The 24,840-nt window shown below is 41.7% G+C and overlaps 1 protein-coding gene across 8 annotated transcripts; it reads left to right on the forward strand.

The window, feature by feature from the left end:
• The first annotated feature begins 712 nt into the window (after positions 1-712).
• On the forward strand, positions 713-23,942 carry LOC140468856 (uncharacterized). Of its 8 annotated transcripts, none has more exons than XM_072564906.1 (4): positions 713-1,056; positions 1,507-1,638; positions 10,741-11,638; positions 12,649-23,942. In XM_072564906.1, exons 2-4 carry the CDS (start codon positions 1,630-1,632, stop codon positions 12,942-12,944), a joined length of 1,203 nt encoding a protein of 400 aa, XP_072421007.1. In that variant the 5' UTR covers positions 713-1,056; positions 1,507-1,629; the 3' UTR covers positions 12,945-23,942. The 8 variants fall into 8 exon arrangements, with proteins under 8 accessions (XP_072421007.1, XP_072421008.1, XP_072421010.1 ...); XM_072564907.1 differs by having other exon boundaries at positions 713-1,052; XM_072564908.1 differs by having other exon boundaries at positions 722-806.
• Positions 23,943-24,840: the final 898 nt, after the last annotated feature.

Consider the following 24,840-nt stretch of genomic DNA (forward strand, 5'->3'; position numbering starts at 1 on the left):
AATTATGAGTGGCATAGATAGGGTAGGCAGGAAGAAACCTTTCTCCTTGCTATTAGGACCAATGACCAGGGGTTGGAAGGTTAAGGTAAGGGGCAGTAAAGAGTAACTTTGCATATTATCTACAAGATGCACTACAGAAATTTGCTAAATATCATGAGACAGCACCTTGCAAACCTATGACCATTTTCGTCTGAAAGGATAAGGGCAAGGTAACAAATTAGTGGAAATAAGTTCCCACCTCCAAGTCACTCACCACGTTGAAATGAAAATATATAACTGTCGCTGGATCAAAATCATGGAATTCCCTCCTTAATAGCATTGTAGGTCTACCTACTGCACATGGACTGCAGCAGGTCATGAAGGAAACTCACCACCACCTTCTCAAGAATAACTAAGAATGAGCAATAATTGCCAGCCGGAGAGTGACGCCCACATCCCACAAGTGAACAAAAAAAGTTGGAAACATAAGAGGACCGAAATATGAGTTATAACGTCAAAGGTTTGATTGTATTTTACTTTTCGCTGTAGTAGTAATATCCCCGAAAGCAAACGTCTTCTCCAAAATTGATAAATTGAACTCTACTTCAATGGCGGCATGAGGATCCCATAATCCTTTGCGCACGGGGATGTGTTCCATCAACTGGCAGGAAGTGGTGCATGCGCGCCGACAATACGGCCAAGAGGAGGTGCGCTTGCGCGTCGAGTTCTCCAGCCGAGCGCCATTTTCGGACGAAGAGGAATGAGAGAGACAGAGGGGGAAAAAAATCAACAATTATCGGGCGAGAGAAATAATCAATACCTGAGAGGTGTGAGAAGAGAGAATGAATGTGCTGTTGGTACCTACGGCATGAAGAGGAGAGCATCTATTAATGGTGGTGGTGAATGTTTGGAGGAGAGTGCTTTGGATATGGAGTGATTTAAGGAGAAAGAGGGACTGTGTCTGGAGTAGTTGTCAACGTCTTTTACTCGTTCATGGGATGTCGCTGGCTCCAGCAGCTTTTATTACCCACCCCTGATCTCCCAGAGGCCAGTTAAGAATCAGCCGCATTGCTGTAGGTATGGAGTCACGTGGAGACCAGACTGAATGAGGACGGGCAGCTTTCTTTTCCCCAAGGACACTAGTGAAAAAACTGGGTTGTTATAATGGTCAACGCTGATGACATGGTGACCATAAGATGCTGAAGGGGATTGAAGTCCCTCTTACTGGACAAACTAAAGTCATAGTTTTAGGATAAGGTTAATATTTAAAACAGATGAGAAATGACTACTCTCAATCTGTGGAATTCACTACTCCAGAGTGCAGTGGATGTCAGGATATTGAGTAAATATGAGGAGAAGACAAAATTTTAATTCCTAATGAATTGAAGGGTTACAGAATGGTGGGAAAGTGTTGAAGCTGAGATGAGATCAGGATGATTGTATTGAATAGTGGAGTAGGCTGGAGGAGCTGAGTCGCCAATCATGCTCCTAGTTCTTATGTTCATTAGATTATCTTTTTTATCCCAGATTTTTTTATTGAAGACAAATTTGTAGGATTTGAACTCCAGTACCAAGAACAAGTTTCTGCATTGCTACTCCAGTGTCATTACCACCATATCACAACCACCCTTGAGGCTTGGGTGGGCAACAATGGATAGGGTAAGGAGAGTTAGAGTTCTATCAACTTGCTTCTGTCTTCTGAGTCTCTGTAAGTTGATCACTGTCTTGTTGCTTGCACACTGAAGTTTCTTGTTATCTGTAAATTTTTAAATTGTACCTTTTATCTGAAGTAATGGACTTGGCATGTTTTAGGACGTCATCTTATAATACCTTTTATAATTCAAGTTCTATCATTTGTAGACAAGACAGATGAGTTAAGGGTGCGGATTGACATGTAAAATTGAGATGTTATGCCATCACAGAGACTTGATTCGGAGCAGGGCAAGACTGGTAACTCCGCATTCTGGAGTGTAAGATCTTAGACACGTGGGAAGGTGTAAAATAGGAGCTTGTGGTGTTATTAATTGAGGATTCAGTTACAACAATAAGGAGGGATAATGTTTTAGAAGGGTTGTTAAAAGAAGCTTTGTAGGTGGAGCTGAGGATTTTTTTTTAAAAAGGGATCCTTAACACTGTTAAGGATCTGTTATTGACCCCACATTATTTGTGGGTAATTAAGGGGTAGGTATGTACTCAGTTCACTGAGGTAGGTATGTACTCAGTTCACTGAGGTGTGTAAAAGTAATAATGTGATAGTTCAAATTAGGGAATATTAATTGGGATAATAGTATGAAGGGATCAGAGGAGCAAATTTCTTGAAATATATTTGGACAGCTTTTTATAGTAACATATGAATGGTCATATAAGACCGCAATGTTGGGCCTAAATAAGGGGACTAAGGTCCAATGGTGGCAGTGGGGGAGCTTTTTAACAATAGTGACCAGGACACGGTATAATTCAAGTTTCTTATGGAAAGGAAGAAAAGATAGTCTGCAAAGGAAATTTTGGATTGGGGGAGGCCGATTTTATTAAAATCGGGCAGAATCTGGCCAAAATACATTGGGAACAGCTATATCTGGGCAAATCGGCAGCAAAACAGTGGAAGGCATTCAAAAAGGTAATGAAGAGAGTACAGCTTCAACACCTTTAGGGTGAAATATAGGAACAACAGGCCTAGAAAACCCTGAATGCCTAGGAATGTTGAGCACTGAATAAGAATGCACCGAATGTGTAAGAGATATAATCAACGGGCGCTGTAGTAGGGTATGGAATATGCAGGATGGTTGACAATAGTCTTAGGTTATATCCTCCTAACAGGCCTGTCCTTTATAAAGAGATCAGTGCAGCATGGTGCCTAAGTGTTGCCTCACAGGGCCAGGGTCAGGGACCCAGGTTTGATCCAGCCTTGGGTGACTGTCTGTGGCGTTTGCAGTCTCAGTGCATCGTTGCCTGCATGGGTTTCCTCCAGTTTCCTCCACAATCCAAAGATGTGGAGGTTAGGTGAATTGACCAAGGTAAAATTGCCCATAGTGTTCAGGGGTGTGTAGGTTAGGTGCATTAGTTAAGGGTAAATGTAGAGTAGTAGGGGAATGGGTCTGGTTGGGTTACACTCTGGAGGGTCGAATGGCCTGTTTCCACACTGGGATTCTGTGAATTGATCAGATGGGCAGATCACTGGCAAATGGATTTTAACCTGATAAATGTGAGGTGATGAAGTCAAGGCAGTACTCAATGAATGGTGAACTCCGAGGAACAGAGAAATCTTGAGTTGCTGTCCACAAATTACTGAAGGTGGCAGGCAGGTTATTGCAATAGTTAAAGCATGTTGGACTTGCCTTTATCAGTCTTAGCATCGATTTTTGTTGGAGCTGTATCGATATTTTGTTCAGCCACAGCTGGAGTACTGTGTGTAATTTTGGTGACCTCACCATAGGGAGGATGTAATTGCACCGGAGTGGGGACAAAGGAGATTCACAAGGATGTTGCCTTGGTTGGAGTGCTTACCGATGAAGAGAGACTGAATAAGTTTAGATTGTTTAGATGGTTAAAGGCAGGAGATAGGATCTTAGAAGTATACAAGATTGAGGAGCACAGAAAGGATGGATAGAAAGTAGATGTTTCCATTAGTTGAAGGGACAGTAATGTAGAGGCACAATTTTAAGATGGACATCAGGAGTTTTCAAGGGGATTTGATGCAAAAGGGTGGTATAGGTCTGGAATGCACTTTTTGGACGGGAGGTTGAGGCAGGTAACCTCACAACCATTAAAATATACTAAGATGAGCACCCGGAGGTATCCTAACATCAAACATTATGGGCCTAGTGCTTGAAAACGGGATTAATATAGATTTAGCATAGTTTTGGTGATACAGATTCAATGGACCAAAGGGCCTCTTCTATGCTGTACAATTCATTAATCATATCTAAATCAGGTCACTTATCTATTTTAAATAGACCAGCATTTGTTACTACCTTTTTAGATGCTTTTTTCAGATCTGATATTTTGGGTAATCCAAGTGCGAAAAAGTGGGAAGGCTGAGGATTGAGAGTGTAGTGCTGAAAAAGCACAGCAGGTCAGACAGCATCCGAGGAGCAGGAGAATCGACGGTTTGGGCAAGAGCACTTTGTCCCAAATGAGGCTTGTGGGCCCAGGGTCTGAGAGATAATTGGGGGGTGGGGGGAGGGGGGGAAGCGTGGAGAGGTAGCTGAGAAAGCAGTAGGTAGATGAAGGTGAGGGAGAAGATGATAGGTTGGGAGGAGGTGATGTGGAGCAGATAGATGAGAAAGGTGATGGACTGGTCAGGAGGGTGGTGCCAATTTGGAGGCTTGGGTCTGGGATAATGTGGGGGAGGGGAAATGAAGATATTATTGAAATCCACATTTATCCCATGTGGTTGCAGGGTCCCAAGGCAGAATATGTGGCGTTGCTCCTCCAGGTGTCGGGTGGTAACAGTTTGGTGGTGGAGGCGGCCCAGACCTGCATGTCCTTAACGGAGTGGGAGGGGGAGTTGAAGCGTTCAGCCACGGGGCAGTGGGGTTGGTGGGTGCAGGTGTCCCAGCGATGTTCTCTGAAACGATCCACAAGAAGGTGGCCTGTTTCCCCGATGTACAGGAGACCCCATTGGGTGCAACAGATACAGTAGGTGACATTAGTAGAAATACAGGTAAATTTCTGATTGATGTGGAAGGATCCCTTGGGCCTCGGACGGAGGTGAGGGGTGTGGTATGGCACAGGTTTTGCAATCCTGCGGTGGCAAGGGAAGGGTGCCAGGAGTGTGGTGTAGGCTGGTGGGGGACATGGACCTGATGAGGGACTCGCAGAGGGATTGGGCTCTCCGGAATGCTGGTAGGGGTAGTGAGGGCAATATATCTCTGGTGGTGGGGTCCGTTTGGAGGTGGCAAAAGTGGCAGAGGATGATGTGATATATGCAGTGGTTGGTGGATGGAAGGTGAGGACCAGGGGAGTTCTGTCGTTGTTGCGTTGGGAGGGGTGGTGTTCAATGGCGGTATGCGGGAACTGGAGGAGATGCATTTGTGGTGAAAGGGCATTTGATGAGGACTCATCTGCTGAGTTAGTATAGGCTGAGGTTAGAAACAGGAAAGGAGGTCACCCTGTTAGGAGTTTTCTGTAGGCCTCCAAAAAGTTCCCAACACGTAGAGGAAAGGATTACAAAAATGATTCTGGATAGGAGCAAAAGTAACAGAGTAGTTGTTATTGGGGTCTTTAACTTTCCAAATGTTGACTACTATATTTTGAGTACCTTAGATGGGTCAGTTTTTGTCCAATGTGTGCAGGAGAGTTTCCTGACACAGTATGTAGACAGGCCAACAATAGGCAAGGCCACATTGGATTTGGCACTGGATAATGAACCAGGCCAGGTGTTAGATTTGGAGGTAGGTGATAACTTTGGTGATAGTGACCACAATTTGGTTACGTTTACTTTAGCAATGCAAATGAATAGGTATATTCTGTAGTGCATGAGTTATAGCTGGAGGAAAGGCAATTTTGATGTGATTGGGAAAGATTTAGGATGCATAGGATGGGGAAGGAAATTGCAGGGGTGGGCACAATTGATATGTGGAGCTTATTCAAGGAACAGCTTGTCCTTGATAAGTATGTATCTGTCAGGCAGGGAGGACGTGGTCAAGTGAGGGAACTGTCATTTACTAAAGAAGTTGAATCTCTTGTCAAGAGGAAAAAGAAGGCCTCTGTAAAGATGAGGTGTGATGGTTCTTGAAAGTTACAAGTTAACCAGGAGTGACCTAAAGAGAGAGTTAAGAATAGCCAGGAGGAGACATGAGAAGTCTTTGGCAGGTAGGATCAAGGAAAATTCTAAAGATTTCTCCAGGTATGTCAAGAATAAAATAATTAAGATAAGATTAGGGCCAGAGGAGATCAGGGCGTGGTAGAAGAGCTTCAGGGCAGAGGAAATTAGGGCCAGTCAAGGACACTAGTGGGAAGTTGTGCGTGGAGTCCGAAGAGATAGGAGAGGTGCGAAATGAAAACTTTTCATCAGTGTTGTCTTTTTCCTGTGTCAATGTTGTCAAGGAGAATACTATGTTCTCCCCGTGTCTGCGTGGGTTTCCTCCGGGTGCTCCGGTTTCCTCCCACAGTCCAAAGATGTGCAGGTCAGGTGAATTGGCCATGCTAAATTGCCTGTAGTGTTAGGTAAGGGGTAGATGTAGGGGTATGGGTGGGTTGCGCTTCGGCGGGGCGGTGTGGACTTGTTGGGCCGAAGGTGCTGTTTCCACAGTGTAAGTAATCTAATCTAATCTAATCTAATCTAATCTAATCAATCATTGACATACAGGCTATTAGATTAGATGGAGTTCATAAGGAGAAGGTGTTAGCAATTCTGGAAAGTGTGAAAATAGATAAGTCCCCTCGGTTGGATGGGATTTATCCCAGGATTCTCTGAGAAACTATGGAGGAGCTAGCAGAGCCTTTGATCATTATCGTGTCATTGTCTACAGGATTAATGCCAGAAGACTGAAGGATAGCAAATGTTCAAGAAGGGGAGTAGAGGAAACCCTAGTAATTATAGACCAGTGAGCCTTGCTTCTATTGTGGGTAGTGTTTTAAAAGTATTAATAGAGATAGGATTTATAATCATCTAGATAGGAATAATTTAATTAGGGATAGTCACCACAGTTTTGTGAAAGGTCAGTCTTGCCTCAGAAACCTTAATGAGTTCTTTGAGAAGGTGTAAAGCTGTTGATGTGTGGACAGATTTCAATAAAGCATTTGATTAGGTTCCCCATAGTAGGCTATTTTAGAAAATATGAAGGTGTGTGATGATTGGTTTGGATCAGAAATTGGCTAGCTGTAAGAAGACAGAGGATGGTGATTGAGGAATGTTCATCCTGGAGATCAGTTAGTAGTGGTGCACCGCAAGGATCTGTTTTGGGTCCACTGCTGTTTGTCATTTTTGTAAGCGACCTGGATGAGCGCGTATAAAGGTGGGTTAAATTTGGGCATGACACAAAAGTCAGAGGAGTTGTGGACAGTGCGGAAGGATGTTACTGGTTATAGAGGGACATAGATACTTTGCAGAGCTGGGCTAGGACATAGCAAATGGAGTTTCATGTGGAAAAGTGTGAGGTGATTCACTTTGGAAGGAGCAACAGTAATAAAGAGTACTGAGCTAATGGTAAGATTCTTGATGGTGTGGATGAGCAGAGAGATCTCTGTGTCCATGTGCATAGATCCCTAAAAGTTGCCACCTAGGTTGATAAGGTTGTTAAGAAAGCATACAGTGGGTTGGTAGAGGGATGGAGTTTGAGCCATGAGGTCATGTTGCAGCTGTACAAAACTCTGGTGAAGCTACACTTGGAGTATTCTATACAGTTCTGTCACCACATTATGGGAAGGATGTGGAAGCATTGGAAATGGTGCAGAGGAGATTTACTAGGATGTTGCCTGGAATGGAGGGAAGGCTGGGGACTTGAGGCTGTTTTCGTTAGAAGGAAGTTGAGAGGTGACTTAATTGAGACTTATAAGATAATCAGAGTGTTAGATAGGATGGATAGTGAGAGCCTATTTCCTTGAATGGTAATGGCTAGCACAAGGGAATGTAGCTTTAAATTGAGAGGTGATAGATAGAGGACAGATGTCAGAGGTAGTTTCTTTACTCAGAGTAGTAAGGGCCGAGTCTGCAACAGTAGTGGACTCGGCAACATTAAGGGAATTTAAATAGTCATTGGATAAACATATGGATGATAATGGAATGGTGTTGGTTAGATGGGCTTTAGATTGATTTGACAGGTCGGCGCAACATTGAGGATTGAAGGACCTTATTGCGCTGTAATGTTCCTATGTTCTGTGAGGTCGGACTGATCGATTAAACTGCACTTATTTCAATACAAGAGACCCAACAGTGGAGACAGATGAACTTTGCATGGTTGGGAACATGGGCCTGAGAAAATGTAGCACTTACAGAGACATGGCTCAAGGAAGGACAGAATTGGCAGCTCAATGTTCCAGGATACAAATGCTATAGGAAGGATAGAAACAGGGTCGAGAGAGGAGAGGGCTTCTGATAAGGGATAACATTACCGCTGTACTTAGGGAGGATATCCTTGGGAGTATGTCCAGTGAAGTTAGTTGGGTAGCACTGAGAAATAAGAAAGGGATGATCACCTTATTGGGATTGTACTGTGGACCCCCTCCCAATCGTCAGTGGGAAATTGAGAAACAAATTTGTAAGGAGCTCTGTTATCTATAAGAATAATAAGGTGGTTATGATAGGGGATTTTAACTTTCCAAACATTAACTGGGACAGCAATAGTGTTAAGGGTTTAGATGGAGAGGAATTTGTTAGGTGTGTACAAGAAAATTTTCTGATTCAGTATGTGGGTGTACCTAGTAGAGAAGGTGCAAAACTTGACCTACTGTTGGGGAATAAGGCAGAACAAGTGAATGAGGTGTCAGTGGGGAAGCACTTTATTAGCTTAACATAGTGATGGAAAAGAATAGATCAAATCTAAAAGTTAAAGTTCTAAATTGAAGGAAGACCAATTTTGACAGTTTTAGGCAAAAACTTTCAAAAGTAGATTGGGGGCAGATGCTTGCAGGTAAAGGGACGTTTAGAAACTAGGAAGCCTTCAAAAATGAGATAATGACAGTCCAAAGGCAGTATATTTCTGTTTGGGTGAAAGACAAGGCTGGTAGATAGAGGGAATAATAGATGAGTAGAGAAATTGTTGAAGATAAAGAAGGAAGCATATGTTGGGTAGAGACAGCAGAGATAGAGTATAAAGGCAGTAGGAGTATACTTAAGGGAAATCAGGAAGGCAGAAAGGGGACATGAGACAGCTTTGGCAAATAGGGTTAAGGAGAATCCAAAGGGATTTAATAAATACTTTAAGGATAAAGGGTAACTGGGGGAGAGAATACCGCCCCACAAAAACTATTTAGTCTATGTGTGGAACAGCAGGAAATGGGGAAGATACTAAACAAGTATTTTGCATCTGTGTTTAACATGGAAAAGGACATGGAAGATATAGATGGTGACATTATCACAGAGGTGGTGGTGTGCGATGTCTTGAAATGCATGAAGGTGGATAAATCCCAGGACCTGATCAGGTGTACCCTAGAACTCTGTGGGAAGCTAGGGAAGTGATTGCTGGGCCCTTTGCTGAGATATTTGTATCATTGATGGTGACAGGTGTGGTGCTGGAAAAGTGGAGGTTGGCCAATATGATGCCACTGTTTAGCGTAGTTGGTAAGGAAAAGCCAGGGAACTATAGACCAGTGATCCTGAGATCAGTGTGGCCAAGTTGTTGGAGAGAATCCTGAGGGACAGGAAGTACATGTATTTCGAAAGGCGAGGACTGATTAGGGCTAGTCAGCATGATTTTGTTCGTGGGAAATCGTGTCTCACGAACTCGATTGAGTTTTTTGAAGAAGTAACGAAGAGGATTGATGAAGGCAGAGTGGTGGATGTGATCAATATGAACTTCTGTAAGGCGTTTGTGAAGGTTCCTCCTGGTAGACTGGTCAGCAAGGTTAGATCACATAGTATACAGGGAGAACTAGCCATTTGGATACAGAGCTGGCTCTGTATAAATGATTTGCATGCAACCATTGGAGTTATGTTTAGTAAGTTTGCAGATGACACCAAAACTAGAGGTGTTGTGGACAGCGAAGGTTACCTCGGAGTACAATGGCATCTTGATCTGATGGGTCTATGGGCAGTGGAGTTTAATTTAGATAAATGTTGGTGCTGCATTTTGGAACTGCAAATCAGAACAGGACTTACCCACTTAATTGTAAGGTCCTGGGGAGTGTTGCTGAACAAAGAGACATTGGATTGCAGGTTCATAGTTTCTTGAAAATGGAGTCGCAGGTAGATAGGATAGTGACGAAGTCATTTAGTATGCTTTCCTCCTTTGCTTATGCAGTCCTCATCTCCTTCCTGCCAGACGGATTTATTTTAGATTAGATTACTTAGTGTGAAAATAGGCTCTTCAGCCCAACAAGTCCACACTGACCCTCCGAAGAGCAACCCATCCAGACCCATTCCCCTACATTTACCCCTTCACCTAACACTACGGGCAATTCAGCATGGCCAATTCACCTGACCTGCACATCTTTGGACTGTGGGAGGAAACTGGAGCACCCGGAGGAAACCCACGTAGACACTGGGAGAATGTGCAAACTCCACACAGACAGTTGCCTGAGGTGGGAATTGAACCTGGGTCTCTTGCTGTGAGGCACCACTGTGTGGTTGTTGTGAAACTTGAAAGGGTTCAAGATGATATTGCCAGGCTTGAAGGGTTTGAGCTGTAGGGAGAGGCTGAATAGGCTGGAGCTATTTTCCTTGGAGCGTGACCTTAGGTTTATAATATCATGAAGGGTATGGATAGGGTAAATAAACAAGTCTTTTCCCTGGGGTTGTTCAAGTCCCGAACTAGAGGTTTAGGGTGATAGGGGGAAAATTTAAAAGGGATTGAAGAACCAACTTTTTCATGCAGTGGTGGTGCCTGTAGGGAATGAACTGCCAGAGGAAGTGGTGGAGGCACAATTACAACATTTAACGGCACCTGGATGGGTACATGCATAGAAAGGGTTTAGGGCGATATGGGCCAAGTGCTAGCAAATGGGACTAGATTAGCTTAGGATATCTAGTTGGAATGGACGAGTTGCATCGAAGGGTCTGTTTCCATGGTGTACATATCAATGACTCTCTGACCCTTTTAGTGTAGCAGACTGTGTATCCTGGACAGAATGAGCTGCATGAAACTTGATTCTGTTCTTCAGGTTTGGGAGATGGACGAGGGTACAGAGCCACGAACCATGGGAATGATGAAAGAACCTGAGATACTAATTGATGAGCAGTCTGCATCATCTGGAATGCCCGAGCCCAGCCAGCTTCCTTTGGGAATCCTAGGAGGGCATGGCTTTTGGTGCATGACATGTGGAAAAGGTTTCAAGTGGCGCTGTCTTCTGAATGTCCATCTGCGGATACATACAGGGGAGAAACCTTTCGAGTGTCTCCTATGCATGAAGCGCTTCAGCAAGTCTAATGAACTGCGAGTCCATCAGCGCATTCACACTGGTGAGAAACCTTTTGAATGCGTTGTGTGCAAGAAACGCTTTTACCGTTCCAGCCACCTAAGCAGACACCAGCAGTTCCATACGGGGGAGAAGAAGTTTGAGTGCCAAGTTTGCACAAAACGCTTTTTTACCTCCAGCCACTTGACCCGGCACCAGCGCATACACACTGGTGAAAAGCCTTTTGAATGTCGTGACTGCAGCAAGCGTTTCAACAGCCCTAGTGAATTAACAGTGCATCAGCGAGTTCACACTGGTGAGAAGCCATATGAGTGTGTCGACTGCAAGAAACGTTTCAATCGACCCGGTGACCTGACAGTACATCGACGGATCCACACTGGTGAGAAGCGGTTAGAATGCCCAGAGTGCAAAAAACAATTTAGTCGACCCAGTGAGTTGGTTGTCCATCAGCGGGTTCACACTGGGGAGAAACCCTTCAAGTGTTCTGTGTGTAAAAAATGCTTTTATACATCCAGTCACTTGATCCAGCACCAAGGAATCCATACTGGTGAGAAGCCCTTTGAATGTCCTCTTTGTAAGAAACGCTTCTACAGATCCAGTAATCTGACTAGGCACCAAAGAGGAGAAGGACATAATGAGAAAGGTAACCCAAACCAGAATCATCCTGCAGTGATACTTGGAATAATTCAAAGGCTACGGTTATGTCTCCATAATTTTGTCACAGCTCATTTACTTTGCTTATTAGGTTTCTTGCACTGTAAAGAATATACAGTCAGTAGTAAACAACTCCTTTGTAATCTATGTTTAGATCTACCTTTTCTCTGCTTTTCAATCGTGCTTACCAACTTTGTCTTCCATTCCTGGTTTTGCTTCTCTTTCTTCTGAATTTACATTCAAGTTTCCATTCTCTTGACTAACATGTTTAAACTCTCCTCAATAATGGTTGCAAACCTTGATGCTGCAGTATTAGTCCCTGCCCCATTGAAATGCAACCAGATGGCTTGTACGAGTCCCATCTCTCCCACAGTCTGTGCTAACACAGGTAAATTGAAATGGAGATAGAGTTCATCATCTGAAATTAAATTTGTTGTTGAGTCCCGAGGCTGTAAAGCACCTTAGTGAAAATGAGGAGCCCTTTCTCCAGCTTCTAGGCTCCAGTGTTCAGTGAGCATCCCCCCTACCACTACTCTTGTTTGAATAGAGTTGGCCTGTTGCCCATTGAATATCTATCAGTAAAATCCATTTTCATCTATCTTGCTTTTCTTCTCCCATTAGCACTCCCTTTGCGTTTTGCTTCGGGTCACCTTTGCCACCTGTTCCAGTTGCTTCGCCCCTCTCCCCACACCACCTTTACTACAGTATAAAAACCACTCCATTTTCAGACTGTTTGAATTCTGGTGAAGAGTCTTATTGGATGCGAAATAACAACTGTTACGGTCTCCAAAGATGTTGCCAGAGCTGCTGAGTTTCTCCAGCACATTGTTTCATTGAGGGTCACCTGTGTGTTGTTTGGTACCTAAGAAGAACTTGAGCACAGAACCTTGGCAGTTTTTTTTAACATAACAAATCAATTTGTCAGCATCTATGTTTCTAGCTTTGCTGCAGAGGAGAGGCTGAAGCATCTGTGCTAATCTGTTGATTTTAATTGTTCAGGTTGGCCAAATGGGACATGTGCAAACAGAGAGAAGAGAAGGGCCTGGAAGGAAAAATTGAAAGGTAGTGAATCATCTGAAGTGGCAATGTCTACTCCCAGCCTGTGCATATCTGGTGTCAAGGAGGGAAAAGACTTCCATTGTACTGTGTGTGGGAAAAGGTTTCGCTGGCCCAGCCTCCTGGATACACACCTGCGTGTTCACACGGGAGAGAAACCATTTGAATGCACCTTTTGCACAAAACGTTTCTGCACTTCCAATGGGCTGCGAATGCATCAGCGAACCCACAGTGCATAGGAGGTAGCTGTTGGAGCAGCATTGTCTTACCCTGATCCTGTTGACAGATACTTCTTGCATGCAGTCCTTTCTTTGTGTTTTCAGAAGATTACCAGAAAATAGAAAACATCTTATTATTTATCCACTCTTTATGTCTTGTCTCCCATCTTTTGTGAATTATTTCTTAAATGATTCCATTCGTTAATTCCCAGTGACAAAATGTAGTCAGTTTTGTACTGTAATTTAAAGTAATATTTCATATTTGCTTTTCATAGAATTCCTACAGTGTGGAAACAGGCCCTTCAGTCCAAATGTCCACATCAACCCTCTGAAGAGTGTCACATCCAAACCCATTCCTCCACCCTATATTTCTACATTTACCTGTGACCAATGCACTTACCCATAGTGTTCAAGGATGTGTAGGTTAATTAAGCATGGCCAATTCACCTTACCTACACATCTTTGGATTGTGGGAGGAAACCAGAGCACCCAGAGGAAACCAATGCAAACACAGGGAGAATGTGCAATCTCCAGATGGTCACCTGAGGCTGGAATCAAACCTGAGTCCCTGGTGCTGTGAGGCAGCAGTGCTACCCACTGAGCCACCATTATGTCCCTTTTAATTATTTTCCTTAACTTTGTTAAGCATCTTTCCAATGCTTCCAGTTTATACTGTCAAGATCCCACTCATAACTAAACTCTGAATGCCCCATTCAGCCATGAATTTCTTTACAATGCCTCCAGCAGTTATGGGTTGTAGCTTAGCTAGTAAAGTTAGATACAATCTGATCTTGCATTGCTTTATATTTTTAGTATTCGTTATGCAGTTTGATATTCCATTGGCTGAATTCAAAAATGCTTTAATAAAAGATAGTGGAATGAATTAAAAATGAAAGACTTAATAGCATTGATGTAACTTTGGATGCTGTGGAATAAGATACTGGATATCTGTAATATGGAGCTAGGGCTATAGATGAATTTACTTCTTAGCATATCCTAGCTAGCATGTTCAATGGTCTCACCGCTGGTGAAGATTAAACAGACAAAAAGGGTGACCATCAGGCAGACTTGAGAAAGGCAGGTATCGTAAGAGTCTCGTGTGGCCTTTCTCCTTTTGCAACAGGTATAAAATGTTTGGATACTAAAGGAAATGACTGTAGGGGAAAGCAGTGGGAGACAACTTCATGTCACAACGGGTGGGTTTACTGCACAAAAGTGGAGGGAGAAGAACAGCAGGGCTATGGTGTTTGGAAAGCAATGGTAAGGAGAACAGACAAGTGTTTCTGCAATTGCAAGCGACTCCAGGATGGTATGCTGTCTCCTGGTCCTAAAGTTCAGGATGTCACTGAAAGGCCACAGGGCATTATAATGTGGTGCAATCTTGGTACCACCAACATTGGTAGGAAAAGGGAGGAGGCCCTGCAAAAAGTGTTGAGAAAACTATGAAGTAAAGAGCAGGACCTAAAAGATAGCATCAAAGTATTCTAAAAGATTACTATGTTACTGAGTGTAGAAGTAGAAAATTACGCTGGGATGGTGCAGAAAGGAGGGCTTTAGAATTCTGGGACTTTAGGACCATTTTTAACGAGACTTGTACGAAGTAGTTGAGGTGGGTAACCTCAACCTGTAAGAAGTACTTGGGTGAAGTATTATATAACATTTAACACACGTTATAAAATTCAAGGACTGGACAGTGGGACTAGTGTAGATTGAGTCTGTATCACTGACAGTACACTAAGGCCAAATTGTCTTTTCTGTACTCTGTAATTATTGCGAGGACATATGCTAGTGTTGTTGGGGAGGGTTTAAGTTAACTTGGCAAGAGAATGATATCCAGTGAGAATGTTCAACATGGGGAGATGAATGACCAAAATTAGAAGAGAGAGCAAGGGTGTCAAAAGCATGGAAATTATCGGATAGTTAAGGCATAAGGAAGTTTGGCAAGGTATTTAATGCCAGAAGTCGCGTGATATACTGGATTATAGTCCAACAGGTTTTTTTGAAACCACAAGCTTTGGAGTGTTGCTTCGTCCTCTGGTGAAGTGAAGAGTAGCACACAGGCTTTAGATATCTATAGACAGAAAGATCAAAATATTGTACAAATAATGTGAATGGAATGTCGAAAGAATGAATAACAATTCTGCAGGTGATCAAAAGTGTTAAATGGTGTGATTAAAGTGTCCATAGCTGAATAGCAAGTGAAGGGATGACCTATGATTGATTAATTGAGGCAGAGGGATAATTACAAAAAAACAAAATGGTACAGGAGACAAACTGATGGCTAGAAAAACATGATAGGCATGCGGAGGGTCTAACCAATGTAACAAGTAATCCAAAATTGTACAAACCAAAGGGGATTGATATCTTAGTTTTATAAATGTCACTATAGGGATCAAACTTAAAAGCAAAGCAGGGACAATCACGTTGTTGGGAGTGTTCTGTAAGCCTACTAACAATCTGAGAGAAATGACAAAGCACATAGTCGCTAAGTTTCAGAAGCATAAAAGTAATACAGTCGTGATGACTGGGATTTCAACTTCCCCAACAGAGGAGCTATTTTAAGCTGGTATGTAGAAGGCCTTACAAGAAAGAGGAGTCATGTTCATATAATGCAGAACTGACCCATCAGCCCATTGAGTCTGCATGGACAACTACTGCTAAATGTTCCCCCACTGCCAGAATGAACACATGTCTTGGATGTATTTTTTGGTGACTAGGCTAGGCAAATGCTTAAAGTATTAATGGGGGAGAATTTTGCAGACAGCATTCATAACTCTGTTAGATTCAAGATTGTCATAGAAAAGGACAAAGATGGACCTTTAATTTTGGTAAAGTCAGGTATGATTTAGCCAGAGTGGACAGGGACCCAGAGGATGGAGGCATGGTTGTAAATATTTGTGTGGGTGTTCACTAATGAGAGGGATGATATGGCTGTAGAAATTGGGTAATATGACTGTGACATACTTAAGTCTTTTTTTCACTTGAGGGATGTGGTTGTCACTGGCTAGCGAAATTTATTGTCCATCCCTAGTTGGCCTTGAAATGTGGTGGTGAGCTGCCTTCTTGAACCACTGTAGTCCATGTGCTGTTGATAGACTCAGACTCATAATTCCCTTAGGAAAGGGATCCGAGTTAGCAGAGAGAGGAGGTTCTGACTAGTCTGGCAAACTAAAAATGAAATAAATCTCCAGAGCAAGTGAAATGTATCCAAAGCTCTTGAGTGAGGCAAGGGAATGTTAGGGGAAAATTGTTGTTTTTGCAGATATAGAAAAAGCATACAGAAAAGGGGCACAGCAAGAGAGCTATTAACTCTGCAGGTATTTAGGGAAGAGTATCTCTACTTTTCAGTGTATAATTGTGGTTAATTAAATACTAACTTTGATGTATAATTATTATAGCAAATAAGTTTTTTTAAAATTATGCTTTCAGCAAAAAGCTGAGATAACCGAAATGCTTGGGCTATACAAAATGATACAAGTTAATGAAATGTCCGAGGATGGAATGTACCAGCAGAATTGATACAAAATGTTAAACCAGATCTTGATGTACTGTCGACAAAATAATGTGTGTGTCAGCACTTACAGAGAGGAAGGTTGCCAACCTGGGGAAGGGGGAAGTATTAAGGGTGGAGCGCAGCTGGGCAATGGTGTGGCACAGTAAGAGAGATTGGGTAATTAGGAGTCTGGAGAAATGACCTCACTCAGCTCAAAGGGTATAACTGTACACTAACCTGAGGTCTAATTTGCTCATTTGCTTCTGCATTTGATGCCCTTTCTTGCAAGATCGTAGAATAAATTGTCTTGTTTCCAGTTTTGTTGGTCTCGTCTAAATTTTATTAAGCTTGTTTCCAACAGGAGGAAACTATTTTCATTTCCTCTCTAGTGAGATGCTTAAGGACTGGAGGACGGTTCGTGTGCTACTATTATTCAAGGAGGGAGCAAGGGATAAATTGAGAAACTAAAGACTAGTCAATCTAATCTCAGTAAAGGGAAATGTATGGAAGCAATTTTGAGGGACAGAACTGCTGTCATGGAGAGGTGGGGATTAATCAAAAATAATGTGAGGTTTTGTTAAGGGGAGATCATATCTCACCAAATTGATTGAAGTTTTTGAGGAGGAGACCAGGTATGGATGAGTGCAGTCCAAGTAACATAGTCTGCTTGGATTTTTAATAAGGACCCACGAAAGGAGACTGAGTAAGAGACCATGAGATCGAAGGAAATTTGGCTAATTGGCTGAAGTGGTAGAAAGCAGAGGGTGATGGTTGAGTGGTTGTTTTGTATTTAGATGCCTGCATTCAGTGGTGTTCCACAGTGACTAATATTAGGGCCCTTACTGTTTGTGGTATATGTAATTGATTTAGATTTGAATGTAGGAGGGTTAATCAGTAAATATGTGAATATTAAAAAAATTGGTAGTCTGGTAATTAGGAGGATGGCTTAGATTACAGAAGGATATAAATGGGCTGATCAGTGACAAATGGAATTTACAATGGTTAAATATGAGATGATGCACTTGGGCAGGACAAACCAGGAACACAAGGACTCTGGAAACAAATGAGGATCAGAGAGACCTTGGTTTGCATGTCCAAGGCATATGGAGGTTATGCTGGAATTGTATACACATTGTTTGGTTAACAGCTAGAGTACTGAATGCAGTTCTAGAATCCATGTCATAAAAGAAAGAGAATATAGTACAGTACAACACAGGAATAGACCCTTTGGCCTATCATGTCTGTGCAACCATGTTGTTTGAAATGTCATTACCTACACATGGTCTGTATGCCTCTATTCCCTGCCTGTTCTTGTCTGCCTGAATGCCTCAAATGTTACTATTGCATCTGCTTCTACTGCCTACCCTGCAGCATGGTCTAGGCACCTGTCACCGCTGTATGTTTTTTAAAAATAAACTTGCCTCGCACATCTCCATTAAATTTTCCCCCTCTCACCTTAAACATGTGCCCTCTAGCATTTGACATTTCCCACAGAGTGAAAGAATTATTCTAATTCTATATGCTTCAATCAGGTAACCCCTCAGTCTCCAATAGTCTACTGAAAACAATCCAAATTTGTCCAACCTCCTTATAGCAAATATATCTTCTCCAGACATCATGTGCTTTCCTATCATGTGGCCTAAAGTTTTATACACCTGCAATATGACATACAGAATCATAGAATCCCTACAGTGCAGAAAGAGGCCATTTAGCCAATCCAGTTTGTACAGAGCTTCAAAGAGCATTCCACTCAGACCCACCCTCACCCTGTCCCCATAACCCTGCATTTACCCTGGTTATCCCACCTAACTAGCACATTGCTGGACACCACAGGGTAATTTATTATGGTTAATCCACTGAACCTGCACATCTTTGAAATATGGGAGGAAACCTAGCAGAAACCCAGATAGACACAAAATATGCACACTTCAGTCACCCAAGGCTGGAATCGAACCCAGATCCCTGGTGCTGTGAACTCAGTGGTTGCCACTATTGCCTACCATGCCACCCAGCTTCCATACTCAATGCCCCAATTGCTGAAGCAAGTATGCCGTAAGTTGCCATTACTACCTTATTCGCTTGTGTTGCAACTTTCAGGGAACTAATTACTTGTACCCAAAGACCCCTCTGTATATCAATGCTCCTGAGGGTCCTGCCATTTACTGTATAGTTTCCACTTACATTTGACCACCAAAAATAAATCACTTCACACCTGTCCAGATTAATCCCATCCACTGTTTCTCCACCACCTTGCCAATAGATCTGTATCACACTCACTGTGCACATGTTGTGTGGGCTGTGATTGCACTTGAGAGAATCCAGAAAAGATCAAACGGGATATTGCCTTAGCTGGGTCATTTTAGACTCAAAGTGCAGTGCCAGAAAAGCACAGCCAGTCTGCCAACACCCGACGAGCAGGGGAGTTGATGTTGAGTAGAAGCTCTTCATCAAGAATTCCCGATAAAGAACTTATGCTCGAAGCGTTGACGCTCCTGCTTCCAGGATACTATCTAACCAGCTGTGCTTTTTCCAGCACCACACTTTTTGAGTCTGATCTCCAACATTTGCAGTCCTCATGTTCTCCTGAGGCATTTTAGTTATTATGAGAAATTGGATAGACTGAGGGGCAACATTGAGATGTATAATATTAAGGGGCATAGACAGGAAGAAACATTCCCATTTGGTGTTAGGATCAATGACCCATGGTGCAGGTTTAAGATAACAGGCTATGACGGGATGCAAGGTTTCTTTTTCCACTGAGGGTGGTGGGAGAACATAGAAAGGTACAGCACAGAACAGGCCCTTTGGCCCACGATGTTGTTCTGAGGATTAATCCTAACATAAAATAAAATAACTTAACCTATACACCCCTCAGTTTACTGTTATCCATGTGCATGTCCAGCAGTCACTTAAATGTCCCTAATGACTCTTCCACCACCACCGCTGGCAACGCATTCCATACATTTACAACTTTCTGCTTAAAGACCCTTCCTCTGACGACCTTTCTCAAAACATCTTAAAACTAATGACCCCTCGTGCCAGTCATTCCTGCCCTGGGGAAAAGTCTCTGGCTATTGCCTTTATCCATGCCTCGCATTATCTTGTACACCTCGATCAGGTCACCTATTTTCCTCCTCCTCTCCAGAGAGAAAAGTCTGAGCTGAGTCAACCTCTCTTCATAAGGCAAGCCCTCCAGTCCAGGCAGCATCTTCTGGACCCTCTCCAAAACTTCTGTATCTTTCCTATACTTGGGTGACTACAACTGGACACAATATTCCAAGTGTGGTCTCGGCAGGGACGTCTAGAGCTGTAGCAAAACCTCATGGCTATTAAACACGATCCCCCTTGTTAATTAAAGCCAAAACACCATATGCTTTCTTAACAACCCTATCCACTTGGGTGGCAACTTGGAGGGATCTATTACTTGAATACCAAAATCCCTCTGTTCCTCCACACTGCCAAGAATCCTGTCTTTAATCCTATATTCAGCAAATTTACTAACCCACCCCTCAACCTCCTCATCCAAGTCATTTATAAAAACTACAAAGAGCAGAGGCCCCAAGAACAGAGCCCTGCAGGACCCCACTCACTGACCTCCAGGCAGAATACTTTCCATCTACAACCACTCTCTGCCTTCTGTCATCCAACCAGTTCTGAATCTAGATAGCCAAATCTCCCTGTATCCCATAATTCCTGACTTTATGAATCAGCCTACCATGGGGAACCTTATCAAATGCTTTGCTGAAGTCCATATACACCACATCCATTGCTCGACCTCTGTCAACCGATCTGGTCACGTCCTCAACAAGGTTTATGACGCATGACCTGCCACAAAGCCATGCCGACTGCCTTTAATCACACTATGCTTTTCCAAATAGTCATAAATCCTGACCCTTGGAATTCTTTCCAAAACTTTGTTGACCACAGCTATAAGACTGACTGGTCTGTAATTGCCAGGGATTTCCCTATTACCCTTCTTGCTTCCCAGAGCAGCCTAGTTTGGCCATGGAACTTATCAATCTTAATGTTTGCCAAAATTTCCAGCACATCAACTTTATCAATCTTGATCTGTTCAAGCCTGTATCCCAGCTCCTCAAAGTTCTCATTCACAACAAGGTCCTTTTCCTTAGTGAAAACAGAATCAAAAATCTCATTTAGTCTGAAACTGACTGCCTGTTAGGGTGAGAGGGGGAGAAATCCCTATGTTAAGTAGAATTTAATGTACTTTTGTGATACTAAAGGTATACCAAGCATCAAGTGCTGGAAAATGGGATTGGAATCGATAGATGGTTGCGTTTGACTGGCACAGATGCAGGGGGTGGAAGGGCCTCTCTGTTCTGTAGACCCTGACCTTAAATGGCTCACTTTATTTTCTCCATTATCTGTATCCTCTCTCTTGCTTTATCTGTAATAAAACAAAGGAGTACATGAATTCTTTGTTACTAAGATCAAGGATATCCATTTGTCCTCTCAGCAGTTTGATGCCCTCTCACCTTATTATCCATAAGACTCACTTCTTACTCTCACAACACTAAATCCCATTAAGCTGGTAAATCATACTTAATCCCATGTTGAGTGATCTGTTAGCTTTTTCCTTTCTCAGATACTGTCATCCTCCTTTTAATATGCTGACATCTAATGACAAATGATGCAAGGTCAAGATAGAGTTGTGGGAAATGCAGTACACTCATGGGTATGGTTTAGAGTTCCCTGACTGTAGCCATGCTGCAAAGTAACAAAAGAAGGTTAAGTAATAATGGTTTGAAAGTAAGGTACTGTAATATTTTTATAGGTGTGATTTTATCCTACAATTAGGTGTATGTAATTGCAACAGAACTTATTGTCCAATCCCTTTTCAATGAAGGCCAACATGCCATTTGACTTCCAGTTTCTTGCTGCAACAGTATGTTAACTTTTTTCCATTCATTCATTAATTTGCATCTCACTGGCTAGGCCAGTATTAGTTGTCCAGAGGGCAATTAAGAGTCAACCACATTGCTGAGAGCCTTCAGTCACATGTTGGCCAAACCAGGTAATGATTACAAATTCCCTTCCCTGAAAGATTAGTGAAGCCAGAGAGGCTTTTATAACGATCGACAATGTCTAGATGTTAATCATTAGACTAGCTTTTAATTTTTGAGTTCAAATTCCATCATCTACCATAGTGTGATTTGAACCCAAGCCCTCAGAACACAATGTGGGATTATGGATTACTAGTCCTGTGGCATGAATAGGGTGACACCTTATTGAAAGCCTTTTGAAAATCCAAGTATCCTACATTTACTAGTTCCCCTTTATCTGGAAAATAAGGAGGCAGTTATTTTGTAAAACCATATTGATTTCAGTCACAAGATTTTCCAAGTGCATTAAGGTTTCTTTACTAATACATTTCAGCATTTCTGGAAGACTTCGGTCAGGCTAACTGATTTGTATAGGTCCATAATTGATAATATTTATTCAAATTTCAAACCTAACATCAATGCATAAGATAAAATGTAGGGTTAGGGAACCAAGGTAAGTCGATGGATTAAGATACTGATCAGGCATGGAGTAATGGCAGAATAGAACAAAATCAAAGAGCCTCCTGCTCTAGTGTATGAAAAGTGGACACTTTTTCATTTCTCATGCCATATTTTCCAGTAATGTTAAATGATGATTTTAGATAAACACTACAATATAGACAAAAACTTTAGCACAAGTTGATTCCAATTCCTTGCCTCAGACCCAATTCTAGTTGAACTGGGAATCAAAGCATGCAGTGATCTAGATTCCACCCAATTTTCATGCACTAGGAATTGGTTGTTAGAATATAGAAATTTTTTATAGGGTAAAATGAATCTCTTAATAGTGTCAACAGAAATCCCTTTGGTGTATTGGCTTAAGTTTGCAGTTCACCACATATGTCATAAAACTGTGCTATCTAATACGCGCAGCTAAAATTCAGACTTTGAAATCTCTAGGACAGAGGTAGGGAGTTTTGTTTTAGTCAGAAAAGTATCATTTCACAACAGACCCCTTTTCATAACGGCTGTCTTAATCCTGGACAGATCTATTTAGAGTGATAAATATCACAATGCTGAGACTTTACCAAATGCTTTATTTGTTCTTTTACATGTGATGTTATTGAATTTTTAAAAAATCATTTAGCTCAAGTCTACACCATTCATCCAGCTCAACCTGTTCCCACTTTTCTCCTCTTATCTTTTGACCCCTTTTGCCCCAAGTGTTATATCCAACTTCTTCTTGAAATCATACTTTTGTTTTGTCTTCAAATGTTTTCAGTGGCTGTGAATTCCACAAGCTTACCACTCTAGTGACTTACTCCATATCCTTTTTCTAGACTTACCATGCTCTTCAGCTGCTCACTCAAATTTGGCAGAATATTTCTGTGAATGTGTGAAAGTTACTACAGTTGCAATGGGACCACCAACTATAACAGCAGAAATATTTGGAACATGTTCAAACTTATCACATGTTTATCTAAATAAGAGGATAATTTGAATTTTGGTATAAAGTTACAGGCTGAGAATTGAAGGGAGGGGAAGAGGTGATCATCCAGGTATCAAATTAGAATGGAAGAACAGATCCGATCAGTAAGATGGTAGTGCAATTAGTTACAAGATAAGATCCTGAACCATGTTAATCAATAAAAGCACTCAACAGAACATATGCATGAGAATAAGACCCAACAAAATTAAAATTATGCCAATTTAACTCACCTGACCTTTTTTTAAAAAAAAGAATGATTTGGATAAGTGGGTAAATGCACACCAGTTGGAGAGTATTGAGGCTAAAAAATGAGAGGTTAACAAAAACAGGAAGGCCGATTATCCAAATAGCAGATTTGGAAAGAGGGAGATATGACACTTTTGTGTCCTTGTACACTAATCACTAACATAGGTTCAGCAGGTAGTGAAGGAGGCAACTGGTTAGGTTAGCTTTCACAGTAAGATAATTTGAGTAAAAGGATGTCTTGCTACAGTTGCCTTGGCAAGATGACACCAATTTTAGACTTTTTTTGAGGAAAAAAAACGTTCAGGCTACGGATGGAATGCAACAAAGGTTTACCAGACTGATTCCAGGGATGGCAAGTCTGCTGTGGGACTATGAATATAGTCCTGACTTTATTCAGTGGAGTTAAGAATGAATGAGAGGGTCTAACATTCTAATAGAACTAGATAGAGTAAACACAAGAATATTTCCAATGACCAAGGATTCCAGAACCACGAGCTGACAGTCTCAGGTGCAGGGTAGGCAAGTTAGGACTGGAGATGAGCTTAAAAGTTGTTCACTCAGTAGTAGGTCTGTAGAATTCTCTGCCACAAAGTTGTTGAGACCAAAATATTTATTTTTAAAATGAGTTTGATCACTTTAGCCTGAAGGAGTGTATCAAGGGAATGGGGAGAACTGGGTGATCAAAGATCAAATTAAATGGTAGAGGTGGATGAAGGACTGAATGACCTCCCCCTGCTCTTTTCTGTTAATGCTTTTGAAATCATTGAAAATAAATGTTAAAATTTGTTTTACTCTCCCCACTAAGTTTCACTCATTATACAATTCTAGAAACAAAATCACTTGGGAGAAATTGCTGCTTATGGTTTCCTTATAATATTTCATTCTTGCCTCATTACAGAAGTTATTCAGATACAGACATAATCATTTACATCAGAATGCACAAACTGAATAAAAAAATCTCAAATCAGTGGAAGCAAATTATCAAAACTAGATATTAAAAAAAGTATCAATTTACATAGCAAGATCCCACAAACAAAATAAGTGGCCTGATAATCTTATGTCTGATGGCCAAGGCAGAAGTGTCAAATGATGCATTGGATCTCATTGAAAGTTGCAATCAGGGCAGCAGTCTCTAATGCACTGAAGTATCAGCCCAAATGTTATGCTCAAGTCTCAGGAGTGGGACTTGATACCCAAAGCTACTTCGATTAAAAAGTGAAAAAAAGGCAGCAGTTTTGCTTGTAGATGAATACAAGATGGAGTAGTCAAGAATTGGTGATGATTTATCAATATACTTGGACTTTTAATTTAAGTTCAATGGAATACAAATGTAGAGATTATTTATCTGAATAATATTTTGAATTATGAACACTGCTGCAAAATGATCCTGGCTGTAAAAAGTAATTTCATGGCAGCAGGATTTGGGGCAAACTATGCTGCCATGATTCATTGCGTGTCTTATGTTAGATGGTAAGAATTGGAAAATGTGGTGGTTGGGGATTCTGTACTTCATTCCTGATTAGCATATCTGCAACAAACCTGCCACAGGTGTACTTCAAATGCCAAGCAACTGAAAGACAAATAGCTTATATTGAGAGCGAAGAGAAAAATATAAATTTGGATGATGAAAGATTAGCTAAGAATTAACAAATTTATCAATAATTAAAATGATTAATTTTCATGTTTGAA

The sequence above is a fragment of the Chiloscyllium punctatum genome, chromosome 48, assembly GCF_047496795.1.
Source record: "Chiloscyllium punctatum isolate Juve2018m chromosome 48, sChiPun1.3, whole genome shotgun sequence".
Classification (NCBI taxonomy): Eukaryota; Metazoa; Chordata; class Chondrichthyes; order Orectolobiformes; family Hemiscylliidae; genus Chiloscyllium; species Chiloscyllium punctatum.